General features: G+C 37.1%; 1 protein-coding gene across 1 annotated transcript; it reads left to right on the top strand.

Annotated features, from left to right (window-relative positions):
* The first annotated feature begins 1,351 nt into the window (after positions 1-1,351).
* LOC139114067 (RYamide receptor-like) lies at positions 1,352-26,783 on the top strand. The gene is made up of 5 exons (XM_070675570.1): positions 1,352-1,461; positions 18,019-18,389; positions 19,249-19,653; positions 23,600-23,815; positions 24,538-26,783. Exons 2-5 carry the CDS (start codon positions 18,333-18,335, stop codon positions 24,760-24,762), a joined length of 903 nt encoding a protein of 300 aa, XP_070531671.1. The 5' UTR covers positions 1,352-1,461; positions 18,019-18,332; the 3' UTR covers positions 24,763-26,783.
* Positions 26,784-26,994: the final 211 nt, after the last annotated feature.

Here is a 26,994-nt window from a genome sequence, read left to right as displayed (position 1 = left end):
CATTTCATTTGTCGCTGAAATTCCACCGACCCCCCCTCTCCCCGTAAACAAATGAATGCTCCCTAACCACTTGTGATGTTTTCTGGGAGATCACTTTCGGTGCTATTTGATAACATGTCTTTTACAATCCACAGCCGGCGAAAATGCTGTTACATTCGTTCGCCTGCTTCTAATTGACCATTTTATGAAATGTTCATCAATGAATCTGTATAATGATTTTTCCAATTTTATAGGATCACAAAGGATGTTTGTAATAATACAAATGTACACAGAGGTTTTGAACAATCGTCAACGAATTCGGAAGAATTAATATGAGCAATATTTTTGAAATAGTGTCAATGCTTGCAGTTGAAACTAATAACAGACTTACAGCTAAAACGACACTATGATGCTGTAATTGATATCTGCCTGTCACAACAAGTCTTACAAATTGATTTTCTTTTGATACAAAATCAGAGAAGTGTTCTTGGTGACAAGGGCCAAAAAAAACTTTGTTTAACAAATATCTTAGGGCCGGCCAATGTGTGCATACTATTCCTCTCGAAGTTATTCTGTTGCCTTCTGCGTGTGTAAAGAAAATTACAGAGGTTGCACAAGGTCAGTGAGAACCAACAGGTGCCAACTGGCAACGCGCACGCTTGGTTTCAAATTATCTGCTTGCAGAATAACCCAATTAATTAATTAATTGTTTATAACTGTATCGAAAGTCACTAGTCTAGGTCACTATGTTTACTACATTGTTCGTAACAAGCCGTCGTTTTCTTGACGCAACAAATTGGCCGGCGCAGTTTCATGTGATCCGTACTTACTTTTATGGGTGTGAGAAAGATCCTGTATCGGGTTTGTATTCCACAACAGTTACTGCAAGCGTTGTTGTGAGGTTTTGTCTCATATCAAACCAGTCCACGTTTCAGTTTAACAGTATTTTCGAGTCCCCCAATGTTATCTTATTATTTTCAGGTCATCCTTCAATCCTTTCCCACCATCAGTTGTTTATTAACAGAGATGTGGAGAAATTTTTACTGCTGATATATAAGACTGCAACAGAAACGTACGTGGTCAGAAACGTACGTGGTCAGAGTTCACCATCGAAGCCAATTTACTAAATTATTGCTATATAAATATATGCGCATGGCGGAATAAATCTAGAATCCTTAAAATTCAAGTGTTTTTGCTCTTTGATTTATTATACCATAGCCATTATTCCATGCCACGGTGTGAAGAGACCAGACAAGGTCGAAGTTCGCGCGCAGCACAAATGATACCGATATTTGATAGCACCCTCTTATTAAATATTAAAATCCACGAATAAAATTAGCGCAAGTCCTTCTACTAAGCATTGAACTGATCATTCCACTCGATGAACACCTAGAGAGACAACATATAATTTCACGTAGTCCACGTTCTGTGCAAAATAAACCGACTTTACTGTTTCAACGCGGAGCACTCGAAGTCTTGAAGGTAAGATAACAACTGATCTAGTGCACCTTGATATTTTATGTGTTTTAGACCAAACACTCGTTAAGGCAATACGTACTATGGGTTGCATTTTTAGCGTCGATGAAAGTTATCAAGTTGTTAGAATTGTATTTTATCTTTTAACGAAACGTGTAGTACATCTTATTAGCACTATTGTCGACATGTTCACTGGGATGGATTTGCAAAGTAACGCAGTGTCGAGAGGGGACGTCTTCTCGAATATTCACTCACTTAATTATCGGCGTTGGTTGCTGATTCTCTTTCAAGTCACCATACAACTGATTGATCATAGTAAGCGTCGGTTCTCATGGAGACTCAGGGAGCGTAGAGTTACTAAAGCGCGGGGGTGGACCTGCACATTTTTCTTGCGCCCAATCAAAATAATATGACCCTCTACCCGAACAAGACTCCCGAACAGACGAAAACGTTTGATGACACTAAACTTAGAAATTGATGATTAAAACCTGATGACCCGCTCGCCATTTCTAGAGGAAGCGTTGATTTGATGTTTCGTTATAATTTTTGTGCCTTTCGTTAAATGTAACCGTCAAGTAACTTTAACTTTTGACGATGTTTCCGATATTTTTGTTCCATGTGTCAACTGCAGTCTTCGTCTATTTCCTACAGCATTGTGAAAAACCCAGTATTTAGTTCATCAATGCAGCTTGTCAGTATGTCATATGATTGTTATTGTGGAAAATTAAATTAAAGCATGCAATTGAATTGATCATCAACACATATAAAGGCCATACATATAAAGTCAGTGTCAACGGGTAAGCCTTATACAAGCGCCACATGCCGCTATTCACGATTCATGTTCTGCAGTTGAAGCTAGAAACAGATGCATTTTCGATCCAATTTACTTTATCGACCTACATCTAGACACTGATAAATCACCATTGGGGCTTCAACGGCGCCTTCTATACACATAAAGTGGCGAACTGCGATATGTACTAGTATGTCCTACATATAGAGGCACAGGTTATTGCACTAAGGGACCGGATCTAAATTACAGGAAGGGAGGTCGGAGTTTGCAAAATGACGTAAAATAGTGTCCCTTCAAAAGCGTTTGCAAGAAAAAACAGTGACCCTCCAAATTTTTCATGCGCAACAAACAGTGACCCTCAGTGTCAATGTGTCACAGTCCCAGTCTATGTCAATAATATTTAGACCCTTTCTCTTGCGGCCATCTCGGATTTGAACACGATCATTTTACTTGCATATAAACTGATCAATCAAAAATTTGTTCTCTGACTTCGAAGACCATATGGCCAGGTTGCTACATTGCACACGTCAAGGTCTTAAGCCATGTCAATTTTGAGAAAATGTTTTTCAAAGTATTATTTTTCTGAATTTTCTATGACATTTTACCTGACCTACAGCTCTGCAGCTAACGTATGGCTATATCTTACCCTATATAAAAGTTCATTGAGGTCAGATATCTATTTAACGATGGCTTGTATATGGGACAAAAATACACACCTAAATTTCGGGGTTGCTATTAAACTTTGCCCCTCATATCATCCTGTAACTCATTAAATATGCGCATATCTAATCACGGGCTACCATACAAAGCTTCAGGTCTGATTTTTGGTGGATAGTTGTTGTTATGGAAGGGAAAATTTGCTGCAAAAATATCATGTGACCAAGACGACTTTTGACCTCGATTCACGAGTATGCATATATAAATCAGTATCTACGAATGCTTCATCATTCATAAGATGAACGATTTTGTGGAATGAAACCCCTTTTCGCACCTTTTCGCACTCTATTGTTATACCTCATTGGCTATGAGGATGTCCAATTCTAGGCTTGACCACCTGCACACAGATATCTCGAAACCCAGCCATTGCTTCTATGAGGCTATATTCTTGAAATTATACAGGAATCAGCATGGTGCTAAATCCAGATATTATCCCCCTGAGCATATAAACTATATTAGGCATGTGTACTTCTCCTACAGAAACGCCGGCCCTCCTTCACTGGAATTTCTGTCCAGTTCCTTAAGTAGAATTCGTAAACACACATATTGCAGGTCATCACTTCATGCCCAGAGAAGGGGTCATGTTATGCTATTTTTTCTAAGTAAAACTGTCAGATTTATCTTTCTCTGCGTTCTGATTTTTTTTGCAATCTAGTCTGAAGAAGTTTTGTCCCTTAATTTTTACGTAGGAATTTTTTTCCTGTATGTGACCACCCCTTCCGTGATCTAATCGTCCATCCCTAATTGGCACTGTTTTCTATATAACATGGTGTTTACCTCAATAAGTCTGTTGTATTGTCTGAAGACTGATAAGAAATCCAGCAAACGCAGCAGGCAGCTCTTCCACTGAGTAAACTGATATGCTAATATTGGAAAGCTTTTAAAAAGAAAGAATACAATATTGTGGAGTGTAAAACATGATATGTTTTAGTCATTTTGTTTCCTGTCTCACCTTCGGTATTTGAATAACAACTACAACAAATTGTGTTTGACTCCCAAATGAATTGGTTAGTAGGCGCAATGGTTTGTTCTTGTAAAGGAATAAATTTTCTCAGTGGAGACGCTGCCTGCTGAGTTTGGTGGATTCCTTATAAAACAGACTCTTGTTCAGGTAAACGCCAGGTCATAGAGCAAACTGTTCAGCCAAGTTGCTGGGTAATTTCGTGTGTCAATTACTCAGACTTCAGCTGTAAATGGGGACAGATGCCTTGGAAGGCATCGTAATATTCGATACACCAACAGAAGCCAAATATCTAGTCCAAGGGCTGCATGGATCCATGAGCACAGATATTTTGAACAGTTGTACTATAGTATAGCTTCAAACTTGCTTTAATGTGGCTTAGGCATCATGCGCTCTTTTTTCCTTATGTTTGCTTCGCTCCGATAAAGTTTGTGTGAAATGTATGATAGTGTGTGTACTAGCATGAGTGCTTCACGAAGTCTACGGCGAGTGGAGACGACGCAGTCAGAATTGTAACATCCTTAGCCCAGTTATTGAACCAATCTTTTTGAGATTGGGGATTTAACCGAGCGGTTTGTCTGTGGCCTCTGCCTCTAGGTGATTGGGTACCGTGCGTTGTTGGTTCGAGCCCGATTGAAAACCATCGTATTCCTTATGTTTCCTATGAAAGAATTAACATAAGACATGCCTTAGCGATATACTATAGTGCGTTTTGTGAAATATGTAAATGCATTTAGGAATACTCTTGAATTAAGGTCTGGCATTTGATGGATATTCGAACGAAACGCGTTTAACAAAAGCTACTGGCTATATGGTGATGATTTCGTGATGTATTGATCATACAGATGCGTAACGGACACAGCTACTTTATTTAACCATATAGGTTCACGAGAAGTCTTCTTTATCGTCAATTGCAATATTTCCTTGGGGGAATACCTGATGAATGGTCAGAATGCCACGATAACAGATGTGCCATTAAGTGTCAAGACTGACCCAAAGCTGTCACCTCGATGAATAATTAAGTGTAATTTTTTTGGTAATTTAATTAGATTTCCTTTCATGACAGTCTCGATGTGTGAGCTTTAAAATTGGATTGTAATTTGAATTGGCGGTTGAATGCATCAGATAATTACCTGAAAAAGGTGCGGAAAGGGCTGGCCGCTTGATATCACGACAGAACGCACCACGTTGTGTTTCCTTTATATGCTGATAAACAAAGTGACGGTTCAACCGGTCTCCAAGATTCAAATAATATCAATATCACTTGAAAATTGGAGACCGAGTGAATAGCCATTACACGGTCTTGCTATGGTTTTGCGCGTGTTCCCGCTCTCCCTTTAGGACTTCAATAGCTGTAGTTGGATATTCTATCTGTGAAACAGTGCTTTATTACAATTATCTAGACAAATAGCGCAGTATTTTAGAAACATTTTATGCTGACAAAATATTTCACAGAAGGCTTTGCCGTCTGGTATCAAAACGATAATGGCAATGGGTGACTTTCCTTTAAGTTTTGCAATGCTTGAAATAAATGTTCTCGAAGGCTTTGTAGTCGTATCAACATTGCATCAAACAGACCTTTGACGGTGAATCGTCACTATTGCGTGCACTGTCGATTTGAAATGGCATTGTGTGATATGTTAAAAAAGGAAAAGAAGTTGACATAAAGTGCCATAAGTGTCATGAAGTCCGAAGCCCTTAATTCTGCATTCCAATATTCAAGATAGCAAACACGAACATCTGACTAAATGAATTTTAAACATGAGAGAAAAAATCAAACCGAGAATGAATGGTACATTTGTTTTTATTTCTGGTCATAAATATACTGTATCCTTTCGTGACAGTCTCCGTGTGTGAGCTTTAAAATTGGATTGTAATTTGAATTGGCAGTTGAATGCATCAGATCATTTTTTTTAACAAGTAAACTTAACTGGAGTATGCACATTAACCATGTTGTTTCAAAGGCTTTTAAAATGCTTGGATTTATCAAGCGTTCTTGTAAATATTTTAATAGCATCAAAGTTTTAAAAACATTGTATGTCTCCTACGTCAGAAGCCACGTTGAATACTACTCACCCATCTGGTCCCCTCATCAATTATATTAATAAAGAAATTAGAAAGAGTCCAAATAAAATTTATCAAGTATCTTTGTTTCCGTTCATCTATGGCTTACTCAAGGGCTCTGTATAGTAACCTATGTTATGAATTTCGCCTTCCCACATTGGAGAACAGGCGAAAATTTTTAGACACTCTTTTTCTTTATAAAATCCTTCACTCAGTTTATAGTGTACCAGATGTCCTTGCACAGATTCATTTTAACGTTCCTGCTTTTACATTGCGTCGTGCTGTTCTTTTTAGACCAGTGTCAGCACGTACAAATATCTTGAAACACTCATTTTTATCACGATCTCAGACATATTTTAATTCTATCTGTACAAGCAAATTTAGATATTTTTAATAATTTCAGTAATTTTCGTCATGGATTATGTAAGATCCTTTTTTCTGAATGATTACTTTTATCTGGATGTTTTTCTGTGTATCTTTCGCTGTGTTGCTGTGTTTTGGTTATTTCTAAAGTGAATTCTCCTGTCTGTTTGTTTACGTTGTAACTGTTATATATTTTTCGTTTTTGTATTATATTTTTATTTTCAAACGAACCTGTTATTGGGGCAACCTGTTGGTTCGAGATTAATAAAAAATAATAAAATAAAGTAAAATAAAAAAAAAAATATCCACCGTACAGTGAAGGAATAGGGGTGGACGCGCTGACTGACCGTGAACATTTATTTAATAGGCGAGTGTGAGACGAAATTAAATAATTTACTGAGCTCGCCTTTCCGTTTCCTCTTACAAAAGTCCATAAACAAACGTTATTGGTAAATATGGAGTCCTGTGCCTTTTGTAACAACAACAAGTAAATAAAACCCCATTTTTGCGAGCAAATTGCTTTCAAGACACGGCTTGCCGCAAAGAACGGACATTCTGACTCAAATGTGAACTATACCAGACAAACAACGGACGCACTAGCTTTAGAGAATAGGTCACACTCGTGTACATCCGCCTGAGACACCTCTTCATTTGTACAAGTAGTAAATAAGGTACCTATATTGTCAGATCGACCAATCCTCTTAAAATCGTTTAAATTGAACAAAATAATTAACTCTATTACATAGAATACATAGTTACGCATTACGTCAAACAGTGAAATCGCTCTGTTTCAGTATCACTATGGCAATGAATTGTGGCGTCCACCCCTCGTTTTGTGCGGTGAAAACACAGTAAAGTTACCACTGAAAACACACGATTTAAATGACCCGAAGTAGTTTTAAATGTATTATATGTCGTTTGTGAAAGATTGAACACAAATAAAAATGACCATGTCCCATATATCGGGTATTGATGGTAAGTGACATGGCCCTGTTTTCATAAATCATCAATGACGAAACTCAAAATTACTCAGTTCAGTGGTACTTTCTATAATTTTGTCAAAATAACGCAGGATAGTGGTCTATTAATCAGTGTAACAATATTTTTTGCACATTGCTTCACGTGAAACATATTGCATATGCAATGGTGCGCTTTAATAAGACGATTTAACCAATCATTTGGTGTATTTTTTTCGGGGGCTGTAGATGAAATATTAGACACGGTATTGCAAGTAATTTCTTGATTCTTTCTGATAATCATTGAACAGTAGAATTAGATCCATGAGGTAGCATATTTTTAGCAATCACAGTATGATGTTGTCAAATATCTGTTTCATCGATACAGTAAATACTATTTCGAAGTTATGTTTGATATTTTGAAAGAGAAATTACGGTAGAATAATTATTGCAGAAAAGAACGTTTTCCCTACTTTAGCGTTTTCCTTACATGAAACGAAAGAGAGTATATCTCGGATTATTTTAATGGTAGGTGAATTCTGGAGAGCATCGGGTTTAGTGTCGCTTCGTTTCATCATGATCGCTTTTCACCGATATCACGTATCACGCATTGGTTGACAACCATTGTAAATCTGTCAGACATTGTGATTTATAGACATATATAATATCGCGTCGTGCCATTAACATTTTGTAATATCTGAGATAAAATATGCAAATGTTGTTGAGATGCAATATAGAAATATCTTATATCCCTCTTGTAAAGATTTTCATCATAATTTGTCATGGCAGAAAAATAGGAAATCCAATGCTGGTAGAATTTTGGGAAAGCTCTTTTGGAGTGTTTTATCGTAGTGTTGTATATGGCTTTTTAAGCTGAAGGTAGTGATTATAGGGAAATTGCACAGTTTGCTTAGTTACATAATAAGTTATGGTTATAATTTAAGGAAATGGAAAAGAGCAGATCATTTTGAGTGTGAAGCTAAATGTGGTTTGCAAAACAAACTTCCAATTATGTTGGAAACATCTAGCTTGTGGTTATATGGTAGAATTTGATGGGTTCAATGAGATTAAAATAATTATAAATATGGCAACACTTTCAGTTCAAAATTCAAGATGTTGATTGGCAGGTGTATCAAACGTGTTGTCGAGAATGAATTGATGTGCATACAAATTATAAAGAAATGTGAATACGCAGGAAACATGACACAATATTTATAGTGGGATACGTTTGTGAATGTGGTGTTTTCTGCAAACGTCTGTAATTCGTTTTCTTTTTTGTTGTCCTTTTTTCTCAAAAACTTGATTTGTGAAACTAAGGCAATTTTCAACAAAAAAGTAGAATAGAACAATTAATTTTGAAGTAATGAAGTGCAGAATTATGAAAGACTACATGACAATTTGAGGAAAATAGTCTTTTAGCTCTTTAAGGTAGTTCGCGCCTCGAAAGTGGAAGACTTAAACTTTTGCTCAAACTTTCATTTAGGAATCTTTCAACATTCTCCTTCAAAATCAAGAATAAATATTGGCGGTCACCGTGCAAATTTTGGCACTAGGAAACAAATAACTCAAGATTTTCCGATATTTAAAATTCAAAAAGGCCGCCATCACTACTTTAACTGTATTGAGAAAATAAAATTTTCGAATTTCGAAAAACTAAACTGGTGAAAGGTTTTCTTACACCGAGAGCTTTAAAATGAACCCCCACAAGCATTATATCAGAAAGAAATGTAAAAGTTTGAGTCCCAATTTGTGTCCCCGAGGCGCGTTCTACCTTATATCGAAGGAGAGACTAATTGACCAGGATTTGAATGTCTTACTTCAAATTGAGTAATTATTATTCTGAGTGATGTTTGATACTCGAACTCATGAAGAAAAGATAAGTTGATCAAGGTTAATTGTATTCGTAGGTGGTTTTAACTGATTAGCTGCACAAAACGACATTTTTAAGGATAGCGTGAAGACCGAGTGAATAGCCATTACACGGTCTTGCTATGGTTTTGGGCGTGTTCCCGCTCTCCCTTTAGACTTCATAGCTGTAGTTGGATATTCTATCTGTGAAACAGTGCTTTATTACAATTATCTAGACAAATAGCGCGGTGTTTTCGAAACATGTTATGCTGACAAATATTTCACAGAAAGCTTTGCCGTCTGGTATCAAAACGATAATGGCAATGGTGACTTTCCTTTAAGTTTTGCAACGCTTGAAATAAATGTTCTCGAAGCTTTGTAGTCGTATCAACATTGCATCAAACAGACCTTTGACGGTGAATCGTCACTATTGCGTGCACTGTCGATTTGAAATGGCATTGTGTGATATGTTTAAGAAAGGAAAAGAAGTTGACATAAAGTGCCATAAGTGTCATGAAGTCCGAAGCCCTTAATTCTGCATTCCAATATTCAAGATAGCAAACACGAACATCTGACTAAATGAATTTTAAACATGAGAGAAAAAATCAAACCGAGAATGAATGGTACATTTTGTTTTTATTTATGGTCATAAAATATACTGTATCCACCGTACAGTGAATGAATAAGGGTGGACGCGCTGACCGTGAACATTTATTTAATAGGCGAGTGTGAGACGGAATTAAAACATTTACTGAGCTCGCCTTTCCGTTTCCTCTTACAAAAGTCCATAAAGAAACGTTATTGGTAAATATGGAGTCCTGTGCCTTTTGTAACAACAACAAGTAAATAAAACCCCATTTTTTGCGAGCAATTGCTTTCAAGACACGGCTTTCCGCAAAGAACGGACATTCTGACTCAATGTGAACTATACCAGACAAACAACGGACGCACTAGCTTTAGAGAATAGGTCACACTCGTGTACATCCGCCTGAGACACCTCTTCTTTTGTACAAGTAGTAAATAAGGTACCTCTATTGTCAGATCGACCAGTCCTCGCAAAGTCGTTTAAATTGAACAAAATAATTAACTCTATGATATAGAATACATAGTTACGCATTACGTCAAACTTCGGAGCGCTCTGTTTCAGTACCATATATGGCACTGAATTATGGCGTCCACCCTTCGTTTTGTGCGTTGAAAATACAGTAAAGTTACTACTGAAAAACACACGATTTTACGAGTTTTAAATGTATTATATGGCGTTTGTGAAAGATACACATGAACATGTCCCATATATCGGATATTGATGGTCAGTAACATGACCCTTGTTCGTACAATCATCAATGAGGAACTCAAAATGTTTATTTACTCAGTTCAGTGGTACTTTCTATAATTTTGTCAAAATAACGCAGGGTAGTGGTCTATAAATCAGTGTAGCAATATTTTTTGCACAATTTGTTTCAAGTGAAACACATTGCATATGCAATGGTGCGCTTTAATAAGACGATTTAACCAATCATTTGGTGTATTTTTTTCGGGGGCTGTAGATGAAATATTAGACACGGTATTGCAAGTAATTTCTTGATTCTTTCTGATAATCACTGAACAGTAGAATTAGATCCATGAGGTAGCATATTTTTAGCAATCACAGTATGATGTTGTCAAATATCTGTTTCATCGATACAGTAAATACTATTTCGAAGTTATGTTTGATATTTTGGAAGAGAAATTACAGTAGCATAATTATTGCGGAAAAGAACATTTTCCCTACTTTAACGTTTTCCTTACATGTAACTGAAGAGGGTATATAAGATTATTTTAATGGTAGGTGAATTCTGGAGAGCATCGGTTTTAGTGTCGCTTCGTTTCATCACGATCGCTTTTTACCGATATCACGTATCACGCGTTGGTGGACAACCATTGTAAATCTGTCAGATATTGTGATTTATAGACATAATAATATATATAATATCGCGTCCTCCATTAACATTTTGTAATATCTCAGATAAAATATGCAAATGTTGTTAAGATGCAAATATAGAAATATCTTATATCACTCTTGTAAAAATTTTCATCATAATTTTGTCATGGCATAAAAATAGGATGTCCAATGCTAGTAGAATTTTGGGAAAGCTCTTTTGAAGTGTTGTATCGTAGTGTTGTATATGGCTTTTTAAGCTGAAGGTAGTGATTATAAGGGAAATTGCACAGTTTGCTTAGTCACATAATAAGTTATGATTATAATTTAAGGAAATGGAAAAGAGCAGATCATTTTGAGTGTGAAGCCAAATGTGGTTTGCAAAACAAACTTCCAATTATGTTGGAAACATATAGCTTGTGGTTATGGTAGAATTTGACGGGTTCAATGAGATTAAAATAATTATAAATATGGCAACACTTTCAGTTCAAATTCAAGATGTTGATTGAAAGTGTATCAAACGTGTTGTCGAGAATGAATTGATGTGTATGCAAATTAATAAGAAATGCGAATACGCAGGAAACATGACACAACATAGTGGGATACGTTTGTGAATGTGGTATTTTCTGCAAACGTCAATGATTCGTTTCCTTAATTCTATTCGTAGGTGGTTTAACTGATTAGCCGCACAAAACGACATTTTTAAGGATAAAAGACAGAACAGGAGAAGGGAAATGATGCCATGTATTTTAAACGGGAAGTTACAGGACCGTGGGCGCACAATAGGAGGATTGCTGCTGGTGCAGCTATTTGAATACACTGGGAGGAGTTTTTGAATCCGTTTGGCCGTATGATAAATTTGAATAATCACGATGGGCACTTTCGTGACATATGCCAAAAAGGCGTCAAATGGTGGTACAGGGAACACATTTTGAAACATTTTCGTTCTTCGACAAAAGAGGAACATTTTTCAGTTTATGTTAGACTCAAGTTTAGTTGCTACACATTCAAAGACATCATATGCAGATTAAATGACAATGAACGCCTGAAACATGCATTTCAGGACCAAATACGGCAAGTCCGATTAGAAACGTGGAATTTTAAATTTGCATAGATTTACGATAATCCGACTTTTATAGGGGAAGTTCCTCTTTAACTCACAAAGTTTTTATTTCTCAAAATCAGTGAGATGGTGTAATTATCATTATTGTTCTTTGACTCACTATTGATGATAATAGTATCCAATTAAAAAATAAAGCGGAAAGTAAATAGCAACTTTCTATTATCAAAGAGGGTTCAATTCCTTTTTGTGAAAGATGAACTATAGAAAATATCTACGTGTAAACTACAGAATCAAATCTTATTATCTCCAGTTTGCAACCGCCCAAAGTATGTGTCCCATGATTTCTATTGAATTTATTTATTTATCATTATTAATTTATTTATTTATTTATTTATTGTTTATTTATTTGTGTTTTCGTTTGTTTCCGTGTGTTTGTTTCTTTGTTTTTTTGTATAATCAATAATTTGTTTTTTCACGAATGGATTTGTTGAAAAAATGAAGACCTTGATTTTAATTGAATTGAATTGAAGCTGTGAGAAGCATTGCAGGAGCCGTTATTTTGTAATTTTCGAAAACAAGACTTAGAAATAATAATTGTTTACAGACCAACATGTCATAATTGCTACATCTCTAGCAAGCAACGTGCTGTAGAAGTCGATATGTGCATAAATATTGAGATGAACAAAAACGGAGTCATCAACACACTAACCAGATTATTCGTTATGTATTTTGGCTCATAAACCTACACCTTGCTAAGGACATCCCTTGAGCATGTATAAAAGAGGCCTTAAATTAGTTATTTGAATAATTAATGATGTTTCTGGTAATGCATATTGCGCAGTTATAAAATATTCTGTTTCAACTCTTCGCAGTACCCAACCACCCAATGCTTCAGGTAAAGTACACTTCACAAAACGCCACTCTGTTTCTCAGAAATAAAATATTAGATAGGTTTTGCACAGTATCAGATGGTAGTAATCCGACCGAAGTGTTATAAAAAACGTTTGAAGACATTTGGTTGGATAGTATAAAATTTCCATATCATGCAGTTTTCAATCCAGGATTGTAGAACCAAGGGACCTTTGGCCCCTTGCCATTAGAATTATTAAATTGGTTTCATTATAGTACAAGCTAGCAGGATGTTTACATTGAAAACATTGCAAAGACATTTCAATCAATAAAAAAGAGCAATTCGAAGCAAAAACATTGAAAGTATCATTAATTGTTTTCTTTCAAGTCACCAAATCCAGAAACAGACTGATCGATCTGTTTTAAAACTTATTGTTTATTTTCACTGCAGATAATGAAACGGGCATTTTCATTCCGTATTTCCAATGTCCGCCATCTTGGATCCGTTGATCTTCACTCTGTAACAAAAAAGGATTGTAGTTTATATTTTATAAATATGCGTTTCCTTTTGGCATCTAATTTTATCATATTTAAAACGGTACGAATATTTTCATGGCCTCGCTCAAGTATGGATTAATCAGTCAATGACGTGTCGACTCGGTCCCATAATATATACATATACCTTTAAGTTAAACTTTGGCTCAAAGGTACAAGTAACCTGCAGTCTGGGTATCAGAGTCAAAGTTACATTTAACAATCATTCCAATCAACGGCATTGAAAGACGACAAACTTTCTGCTGGTCTAATACTGATCGTTACGTACGCCATGCGTATCCACAGCAGTGAGGTCATCATGGACTCGACACATAGACACTTGAATTTAGTGACTGTGACATGACAGACTTTAGGTCTACGTTATAACAGGAACAGAAAATGTCTCACCTCAAAATGAAATAAAATCTAGTCAATAGCAAAAGGGAAAGGCAAGTATGTTCCTCTACGCTAACGAATGTGTGTAGCTTTGCTGGTGTCATTCCTACCTCCCTTCGTGTACACGGTTTTGATGTCTGTGCAATGAATTCTTACGGAGGGTACCAATTACTTCAGATCGCACAATATAACGTTAGACCCATTTCATCAAGGGCACAAAGTGTCCAATTGGCAAAAAGTGTTCAATGGGCACAAAGTGTCCAATTGGCAAAAAAGTATCCAAATTCGGGTAACAATAAACATTTACCTATCAATCACTTTACCAATAGAAACAATATTGTACCATCGTTTGTAATATCAAATTGTTTAAATGGTCCTTTAAAAACGATATGTGCATGAGGTCACGTCGCCAAGTCTTTTATACCTTCACACTTTTCATAAGTGCCTACAGGCCGCCTCGACAATTTGTTTGCGAGTCCTTTGAAGATATTGCACGTCAATAATGCAAGGCCACGTCCTAAATTCAACACTGCTCATGGGGTATATTGGTTCTTGAGAGGGAACTTTTAAAATACTTTATGGCATTCACTTTGAAAGTTAGGAGTTTATTGGTGTTATACCTCTGATGTTGTTCTGTTGACCTAAGAAAACTGAAGAAACGCCGAGAAGGCGACTACAGCGAGGAACAGCAAAGCAGTGCAATAAAAGAAGTTGATCGGTCAACTCTTACTTCACAATGGTTCGGCCAAATAGCACTGTTAATAATGATGTTTGAAGACTTGTTAATGAGGCAGATTAATCGACAGTTACTTTGCCGTGCAGTGAGAATATTCTTTATGCTACAAATACTGTACATCCATTTTATAACAATTATGGTGTTGCAAAGTTCACGCAGATGTGTTCGTTCTCTCTCTCTCTCTCTCTCTCTCTCTCTCTCTCTCTCTCTCTCTCTCTCTCTCTCTCTCTCTCTCTAAGGGATGACGAGTCCTAGTCCAACAATAACACATAAAGGTTAAAGGAATAGTCCACCCAAAATGTAATCTGCCTTATACAGGTTTCTATGTATGTCATAAAAGCATTTATCATTACTTTTTGCACAGAAACAGCGATTTTTTGAAGTTATCTATGAAAATAAATATCAAAATCAGGCAATATGGAGACCTTTTTAGCCGACTGTGCGCGACCATATTGTCTACTTCCTCGCAAAGCATGTCGGGAGAAATGCCCGGATGATGACGTAAAGTTTTCGTGTTTTGGTGCCTTGGCTAGGGGGTCTGATCTAGGGAGTCTCATAAATAGCTTATGCCTGCCTGTAAGTATTACGGATGTACCAATAATCGTGAGCGAGATTTCGATAAGGCATTCTGAATGATTCGAAACCCGAAGTGAAAACACCGCCTCTAGAAATTGTTGCCGGTAAAGATTGCCACTGACGTAAGTTTTCAAAATTATAAGTGCAGTGCATGTTTTTACGTATGCAAAGGCCGTTTCCAAGAGAAGGACTTCGTCGGCAGTTTGACGACCCACAATCAAATTTGGATTAGGAAAAGACTTCAAGATGATGCTGTACCACAAACTTACACTGGAAAGCAAATGCATAGGTGAAAAGAGGACATACAAGGGCGATTGTGGGAGAGACTCTCCATAAAAGAAAGAGGTTCATGGTTTAAATATTTATGATTTTTCTGAACCGCCGGAGAGTTTGTTGAGATCATCTTTCTTGCAAAAAGTTTACTTATTATTCTTGTTATTTTTATGACATCGCATTGGTATTTAAAACATAATAAAGTTTGCGTGATCAATTGAAATCAGAAAGTTGTATTTTTGCTCGGGCATGTTTAACCACATCAACGCCACTACCGTATAGCATCCACGCATCAAGTCAACGGAAACGATCCATATGTTGAAATGAGTTATCTGGAACTAAGAATAGGTTCAAAAGAGTTCGAGAAGAAGTAGATGCGTAGATGACAACTTTCATTGATGTCGGAAAAATTTCAGACATGTCTTTCCTTCCTTTTAGAAAAAAATAGGCACGTCAAAGTAAACTTTATTATCGGGCATCCATGCTGTAAGTTCAATGTTTCTACGATACCACGGCAGCGAGTCATATTTTTGTGGCGTCGAAAAAAATAATGAGCAATTTTGCCACTAAATTGTAAAAAAACAAGAAGCAGTAAGTGAAGTTTGTTACTGCATTGCCAGAGCGGAATTACAAGGGATTGTCCCCAAATATATTATCACATGGATTTCAATAAATGGTCCAAAATGAACCAATGTTTCATATAAGCACGCTGCACGACCGGTCGTACGACCATGTTGGATTGTAGTGAAAACGAGGCTCTCTTTTGTGGGGTTTCTAGAAATTTCCATTCAACTACGCAAAGATTTGAGTGCATCGTATCGTAATTCAAAGACGCCACTCAACCTCAGCAAGCACATAGAATAACATCATTGAGCTAAAGCCTGAAAACTTTAAGTTCCAAAGTGAAAAAACGGAATCAGATACTCAATATATGTGATCGAAAATATTTAACGTTTCTCAGTCAGGCTATTCAGACACCATTGCTCTTGTAGCATCATAGAGTAACCGTGATTCAGATTTGTTTTCTCAGAGCTGTTTCTCTCCATATTGCTATATAATAGTACATGACTTTTTAATTTTGCCATCTTCCCGCTCCTGATCTGTCGAAGGGTAGTTTATTTCATTCCCTTTTTTCTGTAATTTTTCTCTACGACCAGTCGCGAGGTCGTGGCTGTAACTTTAGTGTTGAATTTTTGCCGACATATTTCTCCAAGACCGGCCGCGAGGTCGTGGCTTTCAGGTTTATTTTTTCGGTCGTTTCTCTCCACGACCTGTCGCCTGGACGTTGCTGTAAAGTATTGAATTTTTCCCAAAAGTTTTCCCAATGACTGGTCGTGAAGTCGTAGCTTTCAGATTTTGACCATTCTCAATTATTTTTTTTCCAAGATTGCACCAAGTTGACAGCAGCAACGGCTACTAGGATTCGCGATATCTTCCCATGGCGGTTTCTAATTACCGGTAACTTACGTTTAAAGTTCAATGTGAGTTGTGAGAACAGGAAAATTTTAGTGTGTTTTATGACTGTACGTTGAAAGGATAAATTGATACTTTAGTACTCCTAAAACATGAAAGTGTGTTTGAAGTTTAATTTAGTGCCCCGGAGAATATGAAAGTGTGTATGTATAAATGTTGCTTGTTAGATGAGGGACATACCATTTAGAGTCGGACAGCTGAGCCGTTTCCGGTCGTCCGCTTTGTCTCTCCTCCCTCCCCCATGGAGAACGGTGCTTGGAATTTTTTTCTCATTCGTTCATTCTTTTTCTATATGTAACTGAAAAACTAGCACTTTGAATTGGCAATTTTCGCTAATCATTCTTTGTTATAAAAAGAGTTAACCGTATTTTAAAACCAGCGTTGCAATGGCTAAACATGCGGAGCAATGTCGTCACATACAGTTCTCTTTTGGGGTTTGAAATCCAACATCGTATTTTTCAAGTGATAACAGCTAGCTTGCAATGCTGATCAAAATGTTCTACCCAAAAGTACAACCATTGTGGGTAAGTTAGAGTTCGTTTCGTCACCAGGCGATATCGAAGATGTGTTCAGCCACGGTTGAGGGACCGTGGTTCAGCTCCAAACATGGCCATGTAACAGTGAGCTACAGCTTCCTTCGGTAATTGGTGGAGCCACGTGCCCTTCTTTTACTTCTGAATTTATCGATGTGTCCGTCTTTTCGTCGAAAACACCAAGTTCGAAATCCTGGAGTTCGGAGTCACTGAATTCCGGTTCAAAGTTATAAGGTTGAAGGCAAAGTGTATCCATGGGGCAGTAGCTCAATACAAACGTACGGTAGACCAGACCCCCTAGCGATACCCCCTAACTTCCTCAACCAAACACGAAAACTTTACGTCATCAAAAGTTAAGCCTCTCTGAGGAATTCTGATAGGTGGCGCTTCCATATCGCGAAAATGGCGTCATACACATCAGTTAATAAAACATTAATTTCTAGGATAATAAACAGCACATTTTTCATCTTTTCATCATCAATGTTACAAAAATAATCTTCTTCAACTTTAAAGGCAGGTTGTTATTTGGGTGGACTATTCCTTTAACGCCAACTAGCAGCTCATCAACAGAGATAGATGATTACACCAATTACACCAATATACGTTACATACTCCCTACAATAGATGACAGTGTGGTCAAAATATTGACAGTGATATTCAGTATCGGTGTTGCATTATCTGTGGTGGAGAATATCGTGGTCGTTTTGGTTTTAACACATGCGAAGAAGAAGAGGAAAAAATCTTTTAATCCGTTGATCTTTAACCTCGCAATTTCTGATTGGACTCTGAGCCTTGTGTGCCTGCCGTTTCAGTTTACGAGCACTGTCATGGGAGACTGGATATTTGGTTTCGCCATGTGTAAACTGGTCTCCTATTTACATTCGGTAAGTGTACATCTATTTTATCTCAAGCCCTTGATGTAGGAACGATTTTTGTTTTATTGTTGGTAGGTTATATTTTGTCTTATATGCATTTTTTTAATTTTGTTTATTCTTCAAAATTTGAGGTGAGGCTTTTTATGGAATTAATGGGTACTGTGGTTTTTCTCAACATTTTCATTTCGCACACAGTAAAACCACTCAGAATCGTCATGTCACCTCTGTGTATTATAAAAATGTTTTTGTGTCCAAAGTTTCTGACTTTCTTCTTGGTAGTGTCGCTCTTCTATTTGCATATAGCCCAGTATTACAATTGTCGTTTGCCGCATCATCTGATATTTGAAGTGCGAAAATTCGGCATTGCATTGTGCATATTGTATTAATAAACATTCTCCCAGTATGTAGATCCAGAAATGTTGAGTCATTAACTGCGAAGAATATAAATGTTGCTCGGATTGCAGTCCATAAATATTCGTTGCGATGCTTCGCCTTATTCTGCATTGCATTGCAAAACTTTAAAATGCCTTTCCCTTTGTTTGAATTGCTCTCTTGATTTTGCCGGACAACTGCGTCTTCTTACTAGTAAGACAGAAAGCAAATGTCATCTTTTGATACGCCATGTACAAATACAATGTAACTGTGATTTTGTCTGATAAGGTTGAGAGCTTGTCTTTAGGAACGGGAATGCGTTCAGCAATTTCATGTTGGTTTCAAAGAAAGTTATATGACCATCATCCATTGCAATAAAACTACGTGCGGTTGTAGTCTAAGAATGAATGAAGCCATGTTCAAAATCTAGTGAGACACAATTAACCATACTAAATATTTCATAAAATTTAATGCTTATATTGAATCCTCCTTGCAGACATCCGAGATTGTCAGCATCTTCACATTGGTAGCCATATGCATAGAGCGATATCGAGCAATAATGTATCCTTCGCTAACACAGGCGAAGAAAAGGCACAGGATTATTGCTATCATCCTCATCTGGGTTGCAGCCCTTGCCATCTGCTGCCCCTACCCTATCTCAAACCAACTGGATTATTACCCCCTTGTTGAGAACAGAACCGCTGCTTTGTGTACCAATAGATGGCAAATGGTTGGTGGTGTTGACGGTAGAAAGGTATACATGTGGATCGTCTTTCTGCTGATGTACATTGGACCCCTTCTCACACTCGGAATTTGTTACTTGCGCGTTGTTGCCAGGCTGTGGTTGTACAAGTTACCCGGGTCTGCTGATGAGAAAATGGAAGCACGATCCAATCGAAAGGTACGTTCTAAACACCATGCCATGATTACTTATTTCTTTTGTAGAATCTCCTACCTTGTCAGTTAAACTGAAGCCGACACTTTCTAATCAGGAAGGAGACACATACATTGTAGTTGTGCTTCAATCTGCAACTGATCATACAAACCAGTATTACAATGAAAGTAAAATAAAAGAGTGCATTCAAACAAATAAAAACAAAGGCATCTCTGCATGAGGACGCTCTCTTCTTCTCAGTATGGGGATGTTTCTATCCGGCATTGCTGACTTATTTAAAGGGAAACCTAAGTCCAGCGACATTGACCGTTTATCTCTTCCAAAATCACCTTGAAGAAAATGCAGCTCAAATTTGCAACATAATTGCACGCGCCGACGACTACGGAGCGACGAAAAGAGACATTGAAGTAGACGACATTTATGGAAATGAGCTCGGAATCCCATGGGCGCGAAAGGGCTCATGGGAGGAGCGTGCGTGACGTCATCGGCGATACACGAACGTGTGTGACAGCCTACCAAAGCATTGGAGTCTATGACTGCAGGAGTGCAGTTCTGCACGTTACGACTCTTTAATGCTCAGTAGCATAAAAAATAGTTAACTGTTGTTCAGTTGAGTGCAAAAATCACTCAGGGAAGAACAAACGGAGTCAGCTTTTACCGTCTTCCCACAGAACAGCTTTTTCGAAGACAGTGGCTGAAGAAAGTCGGGCGAGTTTAAAAATCTGTAAAAGATACAACGTTATGTTCTAATTCTTTCAGGATGATTGTTTTATAAGGGATTTCGGGATTCTGATACCGATACAAGACGATACTACACAATGCGGTTCGTATCTTGACATGCTGAGTCAGCCTACTTTCGCCGGTTTTAACCAGATAAATATTAATATCGGCGATTTCGGGACTCTAAAATCCGAAGACGAAACTACACAAAGCGTCTCTTATCTTGACATCCCGGGTCTGCCAAATCTCCGATTTATAACCAATAAATATAGGCAATTTCGGGACTATACCTTGTAATATTGATATTACAAGATATTGGAATTACTTTTTGCCTACTGTGACTCGGCACGCCGAGTGTGAGAAATCGCCGATATTATATTTACCCGATAAATATCAATTGCGCCGGAACTCCTAGGCTAATATCGATACCAGACGATCCTAGATTTACTTGAACTGTGTGGTGTTGGCATGCCGGGTCTACGAAATCACGGATATTTATCAGATAAATATCGGCGACTTAGGACTTTAACTCTGATACTTGACGATACTTTGTCAAATTGTGGGTACATATCCGATGTATATCAGAGATTTCACCACCTAACAGATCTGACCACCCGAATACCTCTGTCCGACTCTTAGTTCAAAAATAGCATCCATGGCCGGAAGTCAAGAATACTGTATGTTTTACATTATTAGATTTATTAATGCACGAAATACATTTTTTACATGTAAAGCTTTTTTTTCATTAAATGTCCACATGGGACTTCGTCGAGAGGGCCGATCGGATATCATCGGGACTCGGGAGGCCCTTGCACAAATTACATTCTTTACATGTAAACATTTTTACTTGGCGATCGGGACTTGAACAGAGGACATATCGGAAATCATCGGGAGTTTGGGCTGGTCTTGTATGAAACACATTCCTTACAACAAGCTTTAAGACGATACTATTTTTTTAAATAGCGGGCAAATATTCATTATATCGGCGATTTCATCACTTTGTAGATCTGAGTAAGTCCGACTTCCTAAGTTCGACACCAGCTTCGAAAAACAGACGACACTATAGGCCTAATAGAATTGTCAAATCGCAAATAATATTTTCTGATACATATCGGAGATTTCGCAACCTTAAAAATCTGGCCAAGCTCGACTTACACGGTAACACATACAATCAGTCAATCATACCGTATCATTCACGAACCAAAATTAATTTTAAGCGACTGATACAGAAAAATCTGTTTTAGAAACGTAGCGTTGAAGGATCGCAGGGTCACTCAGTCTCTCCAATCCAGTTCGGGGTCTGTACAAGCACAGTGACTCCCTCCGCTGAATCATACACAAAACGCAAACAACCAAGATATGAACGATGTTTTGAGATGCTTTCTAATTATTACATATCTTGGACAGGTTCAAATTAGTATGGTTTGATTTCAGTCAGGGAAAAGTAATACTCGATGTCAGAAATAACGCTGTCCGAACTCTCCATAGTCGTCTTACGAACGCGCTGAACTGTTCACAGTACTTCTCCGGCTGCAAGCTTCTGTATCGCCGATGACGTCACGCACGCTTCTCCCATGAGCCCTTTCGCGCCCATGGAATTCCGGACTCATTTCCATAAATGTCGTCTACTTGAACTTCTCTTTTCGTCGCGCCGTAGTCGTCAGCGCGTGCAATTATGTTGCAAATTTGAGCTGCATTATATTCTAGGGTGATTTTGGAAGGGATAAACTGTCAAAGTCGCTGGACTTAGGTTTCCCTTTAAACTGGATCCACATGGGTCACAGTGTGGAAAAGCTAATCTGGGATTCCAGCAGTAGATGACAGGTTCTGACAGATGTCCTAACGTTGTTAGTTCGAATCCGATCGAAAATCTACTGATTTACCAAAGCAGGTAAAACAAGTCAGGTTGTGGCCAGGAAGGCATAGCACAATGGCCTTGAGAAATTATCTGGTCAGAGTGAAAAGGCTGACTAAGGTTACAGGAAGGCGTCCCATGTACCAAGTTACCTTTAAGAACAAGCGTACTTTAAAAGCAGAGGCTTCATGATTGAAGACAAAAAAGTCGTAGCTTCCTAAAGACGACTTAGTGTGACAGATGACAACCTCCGGCCATGTGTGGAAGCCAATGAAACAGGCTAATGCCAAAGCCAAATTTTGCAGTTTATTATTCCCAATCTTCTATTCCAAAGAAACAGATGGTTATTTTTATAAGTGATGGACTGACTTAGACAGGTACACTTGCTGTAGACAAGGTTTACACTGGTGGAATATTATAACTACATTGATATGAAGACAAAATGTTTAGTGACAAGAATCCATCAAAGCTTGTAAGAAATTGAACAAATATTATTGGTTTTTGCATCGAACTAGAGTATTGTAGGCTACGAAGGGTAAACTGGAATGTTAAGTTCCATATGGCAAATTCAGATGGTTGTGTGATTATAAGTTGTACACTAGTCTCCTTAGTTTTGTCAGAGAATGGCAGAAGATGAACTTTTTCAAACGAATGGAATGTATTTATGTTTTTCAGAATAAGGATGACGAACTTTTGCAAGGGTATTGAGTGCTTCAATTAATCCATGATATTGGAAATAGGTTTATATTCCAGGTATATGGTAATGTATATGTTGAAACATGAGCTTCGCTAGCTAAGAAGCAAGTTTAGCTCAGTGTTCTACAAGTGACATCACGACAGTGGTCCTACTACTTTACCGGCATAAGTAGCGTAACTAGAGCCTTACAAATGGTGTTCAGCCATGGGAGGCACACTTTTTTGAGTTAATTGACATTCAATTGGTCAGAACAGGTTTTGGTCAGCTATTCAGGAGCAGGACACATCCTTCTATTCTGAGAAGAAGTACGATAATTTTCAAAATTAGACTTCACCGTAAGCAAGACAAATAGAGGGGAGGTTATATTTGAATGGTTATGATACAAATAATAGTTTCCATCCGTCCACATCCTCAATATAGCTCTTGACTACTGTTAAATGTGTTATCATTAAATACCTTTGCATAGATTTACACTGTTAAAAGTATGACATATATCGATTAATGCGGTTTTTCTTGTTGAAGGAAGATCAATGCCTCAAATCTGCAGCTAAAATGCCTTTAGATCCGAAAAATTGAAATAGAAAATTACTCTCCAGAATGTGCACAACTGAAGATTGGCTTTTATTTAGTTACCAACAATTCACAGAGCGTTAGTCACTGATATTCCTTTTCTATTTCAGGCAATAACCAGCATCCTGTTTGCTGTGATCATGTTCGCCATTTGTTGGCTTCCTATACACCTCTTCAGAATGGTGGCACTCACCCACAAAACAGAATTCTTGGCAACTCATCCGATGGAAGTTAACATAATAAGAGCGTGCGGATATATTTGGTTGATCATATCAGATGCCGTGTTCAATCCAATCATATATGCTTTCATCAGTAAGAGTTTCAGGGTAAATAGTGCATGCATCACTTTATAGTCCAGTATACATTTCTGATATAACTCAAATGATATCTATTTGGCATATCTTAGAATCATGTTGAATGTTTGTTAAAAACTAGATGAAGTATCAATTGGCTGTGCACCTTGTAATTCTCTCTACATATATAGGTGTATATCAAAACCGGTTGAGGCAAATATATACTGTAACATATTAATTAGCTTCTTTCAATCATTTTCAAATACCACTTGCAGATAAATCCTCAAAACAAATTCATTGACGATGCCGAAAGCAAAGCTTAAATGCCGTTATGTTTTATTAGAAATTAGTGTATCGAGACGATGTGACGATGGGAGGATGTAGGGAAGCCCAGGCTTACCTTGTCCTAAGGCCTCAATTTCATGGGAGAGGAATGACTACCCAATGATTCCTTTCCATATTAAATTCTAACCTGTAATAAGACAGGTGTACAAAAATATTTGTATGAATTTAATGGTACAGGCAATTCCACTTTTGAGACTGCGCCCACGAAAGAGTGTAAAATATGACATTATGTCCTATAATTATCGTCTGATGCTCTTCTCTGAAATTTCTTTCCATGTTACTTGCACAATCGATGTGTGTCCTGACAGGACCGGAAAATGTGATCACGTTTCACTACATAGGAAGTTTTATTTAGAATACTTTACCTGACACCCTCTAATGCCAGCGTGTTTATTCTCTTCCTTTCCCAGAGTGACTTCTATCGCATATGCTTCTTTTGTCGACGATTAATAAAGCGACAGGACTGGCAACCAACCATGGACAGTCGAAATCGTGAGGAACGTCGTCGTGTCACCGAGAGCCTATCAACCGACAAAACTAAATTACATCACTCTCAATTGGAAACCTTGGTTCCAGAGACGGAGCAACGACCATGTAACAATCTATGTCACCTGAAAGACAAACAAAATCCATGATTCGATGATTATAACTCGACCCACTTGGAAATGTCATGTAGATGACGTATATGTAACTTAGTTTGGATGATTCATTACCAATTGTGTTTTGGTCATTGAGAGAGTTTTTCTCTGATAACCTAGTTCGTAAATTAACTTGCAACAGGCAAATTTTCCGGCTCTACAAGACTTATATGTAACTTATTGTGAATGATTCATTACCAATTGTGTTTCCCATAACGGTCTTTGAGAGAGTTTTTCTCTGATAACCTTCGAAAATTAAATTGCAACAGGCAAATTTTCCAGCTCTACAAGACTTAATATGATTTTTGAAAGTGTTAGAGTGTCATCGAGCCTTGTGTTATATGGCTACTGAACTTCAGTATGGTATTGATAACGTCTATAAGTCCCTCAAACATGGCTACAAAAATTTGTTAGAACTTGGCACAACACCAATTTACTGTGGGTGTCAATGTACAATTTTTGCGAGATACAATTCAATATAGAATTTTTGTCAAGTAAATTTTTATTCCCATTACACAGACTTACGTATGCTGATTTTGCTAAATTTTGGCTATGACTAAATGCGAAATAAAATAAAATGTTTATAATATTATAGATGCAGCTATATTCTTAAGAAAGTCGTCTAAGTAATTGTTTCCCTGTCTAGCGTCACCATGAAAATATCTGAACGGCTTTATTGGAATTACAGTAAAATTATCAGTATCGTACATTTTTGGCAATTATTATCATTTTAGTTAACATCTTATTCTTAGACACCACTGTCGTAATTGGAAAACGAGTTGAAAATTAATATCTAACATCATTGGACTGTTAAAATGTGTTTCACAGAGATATACATGCTTTGTTCATTTTTCCTTGTTTAAAAGTAGTTAAAATTCTCAGTTAAAACATTTGTAAAATGTTTGATTATAACACAGTTAACTGTTCATTTATTCTTTGATACTTTTCTTACGAAGGATTTAAACAAAGGTAAAAAATTTTATGTGGTAAATATGGATGTCAATTTATTCAACGATTAAACGTATATGTCTATCTTTTTGTGATTTGTTACGAGGCTTTCGTTAGCAGTACGTTCAGTTAGACATTTCTAAACTGATTTTGTTCCAATTAGGGTAAGGTAATTTGCCAGGGCATATCACATTGCATGTTAATTTTTATAATAAAGTATATTATAGTTACCTACGGGTAACTTTACTTCACAGTTTTTGTGTCCAGGGCATCAAACATATGTTTATTTCTTTAAAAAAGAGTACGAGAATAGCGCACTACCAAACATGTATTCGTTTTACGGAGTGTTCTCCTTTCCTTGGGGGTTTTCGCATTTTTGCATAAGAATTACTCACCTTTTACTTGAACAATGTCGTTTCACTGACTCAGACGGAAAATGCACCTTCGGAAAAAGATATTCAAACTTCTACAATTCTTTTCTACAGCTTGTTAAGTTTCGTTTTGAAGGTTCTGGAGTAAGTGTAGTTTTCACCTTATTTGTTTTGTTTCCGTTAAAAAAAATTCCAATGGAGTTAAGAGATGGCGATCATTTTCAATTTCAAATACTAGTATCTGTAAATGCTCATCTACTACCAAAACTTTAACGATGACCACCGATTTATGTTATTTTTTGTTAAGAGAATGGTCGAAAGTTAAGAAAGGTTTTTGTAATGATTAAATCCTTTCAATTTGAGTAACGTGATACATTAAACGTGTTGTTACTATGTGCTATTATGTGCATTTACTCACGAAAATTGTATTTTATATAACTGTTGTGACTTTGAATTGGCGAGGTATGTGTCATTTTTATTACATTATAGACTGAAAAATGCGAAGCCATAATAGTATTCACGACTCTGCAAATATTTGCGATGTGCTCGAATATGCTGATTGCTTGTGTACAATAATTACTCATTTAACGAATTTTGCTTTAGATGTACTCAAAAACTAACAGAAGGGATTATAATAAAGCAATAACCCCAACTGCAGTAGGGTATTAGGCGGGGGTTATTGGTATTATATTATATCAACATGAGTGCCTCTGTTGTCCTATTCTGGTATTCTCGTCACTTTAAGCCCCAAATGCTGAAAACATGCGTCTAAGATGTTGAGCGTCGGAAATTCAGCATCCGAAACCAAGCATTGGGGTAACGGTGACAACACATATATATTACTTTCATTTAAATTGCATTTAATGCGCATTAAAATACAATCACTAACTTGCTGCAGACACAGCAAACG

This window comes from Ptychodera flava, chromosome 16 (assembly GCF_041260155.1).
Source record: "Ptychodera flava strain L36383 chromosome 16, AS_Pfla_20210202, whole genome shotgun sequence".
NCBI lineage: Eukaryota > Metazoa > Hemichordata > Enteropneusta > Ptychoderidae > Ptychodera > Ptychodera flava.
This window is presented reverse-complemented; position numbering and strand designations above follow the sequence as displayed.

Coding starts and splice junctions, on each gene's coding strand:
- LOC139114067 (XM_070675570.1), top strand. CDS start 18,333: ATGGGAGACTGGATATTTGGTTTCGCCATGTGTAAACTGGTCTCCTAT. Junction 18,390..19,248: donor TGGTCTCCTATTTACATTCG/GTAAGTGTACAT, acceptor TCCTCCTTGCAG/ACATCCGAGATTGTCAGCAT. Junction 23,816..24,537: donor TCATCAGTAAGAGTTTCAGG/GTAAATAGTGCA, acceptor TTCCTTTCCCAG/AGTGACTTCTATCGCATATG.